General features: G+C 44.1%; 1 protein-coding gene across 1 annotated transcript; it reads left to right on the plus strand.

The window, feature by feature from the left end:
* The first annotated feature begins 240 nt into the window (after positions 1–240).
* Positions 241–1,319, plus strand: CBY2 (chibby family member 2). Its single transcript, XM_030955851.1, is given in 2 exon segments — positions 241–531; positions 533–1,319. Coding segments are annotated over 2 exon segments (978 nt in total). The 3' UTR covers positions 1,220–1,319.
* The last annotated feature ends 7,527 nt before the right edge of the window (positions 1,320–8,846 follow it).

Below are 8,846 nucleotides of genomic sequence, written 5' to 3' on the forward strand. Positions count from 1 at the left end.
ATTTGATAAATCAGTTACCCTGAGAACAGATTTATTTGCTTGTCCTGTCATTGATGCAGTTTAATTCTGATGTGGAATTTTGGCAGTAAATCTATGTATCTGTGTTCCCTGTTCTTTCAGTCCTAATCAAGCTTCTCCAGCCCCGCTGTGTCACCTACTCCTTGGCAGTGGTCAGTAGCCTCCTGTAGAAGCCCCGGAAGAAGCCTTTCCCCACAGTCCTCCTCAATTTGCTGAAGGACCATGTCTGCCTTTGATGAGAGGAACCAGAGCATGCAGCACACAGAGCCTGGGACAGACTGCATCACGCCTCGGGTGAAGCCAAGGGGTGAGATGTTTGTCTTTATTGATGGGGAATGGGTGAATGACACCTACTGCCAGCCACCCTTTTCTTCACAGCAGAAACTCCTTAGCAAGAAGGCACAGAATGAGTGGAGCATCTGGGAGGAGAACAGAGCACTCTGGCAGGAAAACCAAGTCCTCTGGATCAAAAACAGGATGCTCTGGGAAGAAAACAAGACTCTACAATATCTCTCGGTCACAGAACAAATCTGTCCAGGTAATTTGCACTGATGCTATTCAGCGAAGCCTCAAGAGCAAAAATAAGCCATTTCCACTCTTCCAAGAGAGGAACACAGGCTTTCAGCTCAGCCTGGGCAATAAAGCTTTCCAGGCAGTCCAGGAAAAGAATAAAACCTTTGAGGATTTCCAGCAGGAGAATAAAGCACTTACCTGGAAAGGCCAAAGAGCCATCACAGTCCATGAAGAGAGCAAAGATGCCCGCTCAGATCTTCAGAAGAACATTGACACCATTGCAGATGTGGAAAAGGGTAATCCTGGCCCAGTCCCCCAGCAGAAACATGAAGGTAAAAGGAAGAGCACTACTCCAACTCAGAACAAGATCGAGACTGCCCCAAGTACACCAGGAGAGCATGAAATCCTCCGGGTTCTCCAGGACTTATGTGAGCTCCTCCACACCTTCCTGAAAAGGAGCCATCCTCCTGGGGAGAAACAGTGCTGTCACAATCTCTATGACGTGAACAGATCCTTCCAAGAAGATTACAATAAGCTGAAGCTGCAGCTGAAGGCTGTGAAAAACACTATGTCAGACATTACAGCTCAAATGGATATGCTGGAAAAGGAGATCATTGCCGTCACTTCCCCAGTGTATGAGGAAGCAGGACAGAAGGTGGCAACTGAGCATCAGCTTGGAGACATGTGAAGCTTGGGACTTAGAACTGCCAGCTCATCTCCCAGAAAGCTTCTCTCCTTTTTTCAGGAAACCTAATAAAATCCCAATAGAACCTGAAGATATCTGGGGAACATCGAGTCTTTCTGAAACTTTCTTGCACTACTTAAATATATTTCACCTTCTGGTTATATAGTGTAGGTGACTGTCATGAATTTGCCTAGTGTCAAGAATCATGTTTTTCAACTTTTTTTTTTCAAAGTTTCTGGTAACAAGACCTAAATTTTCAGAAGGTTATTGCTTGAGGATCTCAACTCTGGTTACAGTGTGCCAGCTTGTAGTCCAAGGATAGACTCACAATCTCTGCTAAAAAACCTGTGATTAATAAAGGAGGATCCCTCCTCCCAGACATCATGATGGAGGCAAGAGGAGAGAATGGAGCTGGCAGCAGGACTTCTGCACAGAGCCGTGAGGTCTCTCTTGATTTCTTGGATAGTCGGATGAAACAGGTTTTTACCTGCCCCAGAGCAAGAGCACAGGTTGCCAAAAGCAACATTTTGATGGCTGTTCTATGGCCTAAGCCACTATTTAGAAGGGCATCTACTCACACTATAATGGACAAGCCAGTCTGCAGTGATCTGCTGACACAGAAGATGAGAGCCTTTTGATCTGCTCAGGTTTGAAATTCTGGTCTGGTCTCAATTGTGTGGCCAGAGTGGCTGGAAATGCATTTCGTGTGTCTCAGACAGTCCAGATGCGGTGCATTTTGTCACAATCTTTCAGGCAGAATATGGGAACCTTTAAGAAATCTGACAGGACAGATGCAGGGAGCCTTCTGCAGAGCAATTGTAGGAGCATTACTGTAAAGCAAAGGAGAGGTTACAGTGAGGTTTATCTGTTGCAACAGGGCCCCAAAAGCAGGATATCACTCTAGTGTAAAAGTCTCTAAGTCATTTGCCATGGAATAACCTAAAGCATGAACTATCTTTCACCTTGTATTTCACTCAAACAATACCATGCTAAGTGCAAGTGATGACTCTTTACTTCAGAGGCTTAAAACAACAGGTATTTTCTTCTGCTGCTCTGGCTTTGGGATGCTGAGGCAAATCTCTCAGGCATGAAGTTAAATGGCTGGCTCTCACTGGTGTGGGTAGGGCTGCATCTGTAAAAATGAAGTGAGAAGAAGAGGAACAGTGTTCATTAATAGGTGGATGTGCAGACAGCAAGTTGTTCCTGCTTAATCACTGGGTTACAGCTCTTAATAGATTAATACCTCAGCACTGTGCTGGGGAACCTGTTCATGTTCTGCACCTTCAGACACGCTGCTTTTCTCTATGCCATCTCCCTCACTGTGTTTGTGTCCAATGTTACGAAACATTGAACATAATGTTTGGTAAGAGGGAGAAACAGGACTATGAAGACCCAAATGCAGAGGTTCAGAGGAGGGCAGCAGAAGAAAAAAGCTCTGAGCATGTGTTCATATCTTAACAAACTTATTTGTGTTCCATTAGAAGAAATAAACTGCTCTTTTGCCAGTGATCAGAATACTGACTCCTGCCATGTCCCTATATGTCTTGGTTTGGAAAGGCAGGAGTCTGCTAAGGAAGGCAGGAGCCTCCCCAGAAATGGAGAATATAAACTCTCTCCACCTCTCCGAATTGCTATAAATTTTAAATTAAGGGGCTCTCAGGCAAAAATATGGGAACAGGAAATAACAGTTCTTTAATAGGGAAGAAAAAAAATAAAAGGATAAAATAAACAATGCAGTCCACTAGAACAACACTGACAGACTCAGAACCCAACCTGACACCCTGTGGGTCAGGGTGCTGGTGACAGTCCAATCGGAAATGTGGCTGCAGACTTCCTGAAGTATCGGGTGTGGTTCTGTTGGAGCAAGGGGGTCCTGTAGAAAAGGATGTATTCTTCCTCTGAAGATCCAGTGGAAGAAGAGACAGTCGCTGTTCCTCTGGGGAATCCCGTGCAGAAAGCTCTGCTGGTGTTCCAGAATCTCAGAGTATATCTGGGTAGCAATGCTTGGCTCCTCCCTCTGGGCGGAGCATCTCACAATGGGATGTTATAGTTCTTATCAGTCATGCACCGATATTCAATAGTCTGTTATCAGCGGAGGTCCCCTCCCGAGGGAGGTGTGAATGTGGTCACTCAAAGAGAGAGATAAGGCAAACTGCTCACTTGACAAGGTAATCTGCCATACAGATGGTAATAGAAAACATCTTGCATTGCAATCTGGAACACTATATATGGGCAAGAAAGACACTTGGGAGTGCATAATTCCTCCAGGTGTTTGTGAGGAGTCATAATGTCAGGTGTCCATCCAGGACAGGACGTCCGGATCTCGGCTAGTCTCCCTGGGCTTCCTTTCTGTCCTGTAGGAAGCAATGGGCATGTTCAGGCTGTGATTAATCTTGCTCCTATTAGACTAAAAGTAGGCTGTGTCACCAGCTGGAGTCCCTTGTTTCTCTCTGTTGCCTCTATAATTACTTTGAGGACAATTAACTCCAACTTAGACATTTGGTTTGGAGCTGTCTGTGTGAGAAACTTGGCAGTTCCAGACAGAGGAGATGCTTCATCAAGTGGTGAAGAGGCACAAGCTTGGGAGTATGCCCCAGTCCCTGGCTTTGCTTTCTGTGCAATGCCTTCATTAAGCAGCTGATTCAGATCTCTCTACTGTGTGGAGAAATTATTACTTTCTGAATGAAATTGAGATAGTTTGGGCAGAGCTTAAATATCATGCACACATGTAGGATCCTGACGGGAACACACTACTTCTCCTGAATGCTAATGATGTTTCTGGAAGGAATTAGGTTTTGAGAGTCCTTTGCACTTTGATTGCTTCTTTGGATCTTTGATCTTCCTGGTTATGAAAAAATCTGCACCTGGTAAATATTTTTTGGCATCTCTCACAGAGAAGTTGAATTTATCATTCCTTCAAGTTTTTCAAGTCTATCAAGTGAGATGACAATGTCTACAAAAGAACTGCCCAGCACTTAACCTTGCAGAGGACTGTGTGCTGTGCAAACTCTCTGTCCTGGTTTAGGGCAAATTTGGGAGCAAACCTCCAAAGGGGTCCCTCCAGAAAGCAAATTCAAGCAGCCCTGACCCCCACCAGTTCAGGAGACATAAATCTCCTTTGAGAAAAGTAGAAAAAACTGTTTATTTAACAAGCAAAGTACTCACAAACATGGAAAAACTAATAATAGTAAACAATGGAACCTCTCGCTTTTCTGAAGAGATGGCAAATTCAGAGAGTCCTTGCCATGGACTCTCAGGTTGCTCAGTCTCTTATCAGTCCCTCTGGCATGGGAATGCTGTGTCCTGGGCCCCAGTGGGCCATAGGTGTGAGCTCCCGGCGTTTTTTGGGGTTTTTGGTCCAGAGCAGGTTCGAACAGTTCCAAGAAAAACAAAAACAAAAAAAAATGCAGTCCAGGCAACTTCTCTGCCTCAGCTAGCTAAAAAACAACTAACAAAAAAGCAAAGAATAGCTCTCTCCTGCTGTCTGTCCGTGCTGCAGACAGCACAGTCCAGAAGTAGAATGTGGGGGAGCAAGTGCAGTCCCTGATAACAAACTCTGCACTTCTTCTCTCCCCACTTTGCTCTCAGAACCAGCCTTAAAGGTGCAGAACTTAGTATCCAGCATAAACAGAACAAACAATTGGGAATACAAGCACATAAAGTCACCTTAGGACACTCTCATTATCCCAGAAGGTACCAAATCTCCAGACTCTGCTAATTTGGTTACAAACCAGAGTGAGTCGGTGACAACAGTGGAGGATCATTTCTGGGGGGTGTTGGAAAGGCAGATGATCATGAGTATTGCTCCACCTGTTAATGCTAAGGGCACAGATGTGACATCTGACTGAGTGGCCTGCAGAGTGCCACAGGACTGCATGGGGAGGGTCCTAAGCACTGCCCATTTTCTGCATTGTTCCATGTCCCCAGCCAGTGCCATTCACCAGTTCAGTGGTGCCATCCTACAGGTTTCCATCTTTAGAGTGTGTGCTGGTGGGAATGGTTGGACTGACAGCTTTTGCACACTACTTCAGGTACAAATGGAAGAAAAGTGCAGTAGCAGGCATGTACAGGAAGAACGTATTAATAATCATAAAATTTAGGCAGGTTTGGGAAAAAATTGAGTAAATTTAATATATTTTTCTAGTCTGCTCACTGGTTTACAAGTCCCTGGAAATTGGTAGCTCTTCTGGCTTGAAATTGATGGATGTCATTCTTATAGTGCATAATTTACCTTTTGTAGAAAGACAAACTTTCAGTCTCTCTCTTTATTGGTGGTGATTAGGTCCTTATTTTTTACTACTCATTTATCAGTACTATTTTTGGAAAGCTGGATTTTTGGCAAGGTCACCATCATCTTCTTACTTCCCTGTGAATTGGATTATTGCCTCTAGCTGGGCTCTGTGGAAATGCTGACTTTCCTGTTCTCATTTTTTACTAGACAGTCTAATACACCTGGGTTTGTACTGTCTTCATAGAACACCCACCCTGGCCTTTTGTGCTCATCTCAGCAGCCCCATCACATCCTCTCATCCCTAAATTGCAATTTCAGAATTTTTTTGAAGTGTTAGGAGCTTCCTTGAGCCCTGGCTTGCTCCTGTTAACTGCTGAAGACAGTTTTCCCAGAGTTATGCTTGTGATTTCATGAAGTTGAGGATGTACTACAAAAGCTGTTGTGCTGGCCAAAAGCCATCCTCTCCATAGTGGTGCAGACTGTTGATTGGTGTTCTCAGCAGCCCAGTTTGTTCTTTCCCAGCCAGTTCCCAGCCAATTCCAGTTTAGATCAGAATTCGACATAAGTGTACATTTAAATGCAGGATAAAGTGAAAGTCTTTCACTCAGCCTTTGTGCTAAACTTGGACTAGCCATCCTCTTTTTTTGACATACAATTTGGGCATAGACTACTCAAAATATTCCTGCATTGAGGTGCAAAGAAGAGGGGGAGTAGCTCCTCAGATAAGTTTCATAAAGAAATTCTTTCTTACAGGGGCTGTTGGCTGGTTTTAAAGCAGAAAGCTTTAAAGCTTTACCACATTTTCCAAAGTGGTATTCATCTCAGCCAGGCGGAGACACTGAAATGAAAGCAGTAACTGAGACTCATGGCCACCTGAGGTCACTTCTGCAGCTGGTGGAGGTAGGAAGGATTGCCAGAGGGTTCAGGTCTTTCCCTGCTGACTGCAGAGAGCCTGGAGTAGCCAAGGTTAGGTGGGGAGAGTCGAGGCCTGAGACATGGACACATCAGTTGATGAATGGCTGACAGAGAGCTTTGGATGGAGCTAAGGGAAAAAAAAGTGAGTTTATGACAATAAGGGGCAGGCAATTTAGAAGGACCTCTGGGGTGTTGTGAGGTTATACAGGGAGAAAATTAAAAGGGTCAAATCCCAAATAAAACTTATTCTGGTTACTGTTGTAAAAAATGTTTCTATAAATTCGTCATCAAGAAAAGGAAGGCTAAAGAGAATTTTTGTCTTGGTGACAAAGAATGAAGAAAAGACCTCAGGTACTTAATCCCTTCTTTCCTCAGGCTTTAACAGTAAGACCAGCTGTCCTCAGGGTGCCCAGACCTCTGAGGTGGAGGACAGGAGCAGGGAGCAGAATGAAGCCCCATTGTCCAAGGGTGGATGGTCAGTGTCCTGTCTCATCACCCAGACCCACACAGGTGTATGAGGCCCATTGGGCTCCACCCAAGGGTACTGAGGGAGCTGGTGGAAGGGCTCACCAGGGCACTCACCACCATTCACCAGCAGCCCTGGCTAAATGTAAGTCAACTCTCCAACCTCCAGTCAACTGGAAGGAGGGTCTGGAGAACTACAGGCCTGTCAGCATAACCTCAGTACTGGGAAAGGTTATGGAGCCGATCCTCTTGAGTGTCATTGTGTGACACATGCAGAACAACCAGGGGATCAGGCCCAGCCAGGATGGGTTTGTGAAAAGCAGCATCACAGCTTGTGACCAGCTTGATCTTCTGTGACAAGGTGACCTGCTTAATAACTGAGAGAAAGGCTGTTGTTTATGTTGACTATGTTGTGGTGAATGAGGTACATCCAGTGGGTGGCGAGTCTCTGGTGATGTCCCCAGGGATCAGTGTTGGGGCGGCTCCTGTTTAATATCCTCACTGATGATCTGGATGAGGTGACAGAGTGCACCCTCAGTCAGTTTGTGGATGATACCAAGTTGAGTGGGGGTGTTGATCTGCTGAAAGGCAGGAAAGTTCTGCGGAAGGATCTGAACAGGCTGCATCAATGGGCTGAGGCCAGCTGTGTGAGGTTCAACAAGGAAAAACTCTGGGTCCTACACTTGGGTCAGAAGAACCCCATGCAGCCCTACAGCCATTCACACAGCCTCAAGAGTCAGGGATTAGGCACTCAGCAAGTTTTTAGCGTTGCATCTGAGGCTTCTGTTCTGTGCCACTTGAAGCATATGCCAAAATCCAGCTGAGCTGAGGGCCAGCAGGGCAGAGGGTTGTAGGTAGATCGGACAAATAGTATGAGCAAATCTCTCCTACTTTGCTGCAAATACATACAGCCTTTCTATGCCTCTGATTTCATAGATTTTTTTAATGCTTTTGGTGCAAAAGGTAAAATCACAAAACTTTCAAATCATCAGAAAAATATAATTGGCAGAATTGTTTTCTAAATGCAAATTGAACATCTTCCTTTTGATCGGGGGCTATGCCAAAGCTCTAACATACATCTTTGATCTTATGGCAGTGTCTGGAGAAATTATGGTACTTTAATATGGAATAATAGATTCTCATCAAGACTTCTAGCTTTAGGAAATTGTTTAATCTCCATTCTCAGTGGCTGTTTCTTTGATGCAGCTGTGGCTGAAGGGTCCCAAGTGCTGGAAAAACAGCTCACCAGCTCAGAACAAAGCTGATTATGTAAATTGTGCATTAAGATTCAGTTTCAATTTAATTTTATTCTGTAAATAAACATCCCATTAACATCCATCTGTTAAAAGTCAGGTAAAACATTTTCAAAACCTCCATTGCTATGGCAGATGTGACTGTACCATAAATAGCAATGGTGTGGTGGTATGAGGATGTCAAAGTATAAACTGTGAAGCACGTTTTAAGAAGTAATGAAGGTGATAACATTTAATTATAACAAAAGAGACCTTGTCTGATTGAGACAGACAGGTCTTCCATTTGTGTTGTTCTGTTTGCATTATGCAAAATGCTTTCTCCGATCACCATCTCCAAGAACACTAATAATTATATCTCATTAATTCACTTAAAACACAAAAACATTTCAGCTGATGAAGGTCATTACTGAATTATGGCCAAGCCTTTTGCTTAATATCTTTTTATTTCAGCAGCTTACTTGAGAGCAGTCATTTTCCCTTTGTCTAGCTGGTACTTCACCGCCAACGCTGTTAATAGATTGTACTGATCAGGAGCAGAGTGATGAACCCTGTCAGGTTTCCTAAATTAGTCTTCACAGTGAATGAGAAGGTTCAAGTGCTCTTAACCCATAGCTATTTTTAAGTATTTTAAAAGTCAGAGATTTCATATGCACTGCAAAAGAGCACTCAAAGGAAGCAACCAGGGGATTGGAGCAAATTTCACTTATACTAGAAGTATAAAACTGTGTGTTGTGTCAGCTGGAGATTAAAAACAGGTTGCCTATAT

This window comes from Camarhynchus parvulus, chromosome 1 (assembly GCF_901933205.1).
Source record: "Camarhynchus parvulus chromosome 1, STF_HiC, whole genome shotgun sequence".
NCBI classification, from domain to species: Eukaryota; Metazoa; Chordata; class Aves; order Passeriformes; family Thraupidae; genus Camarhynchus; species Camarhynchus parvulus.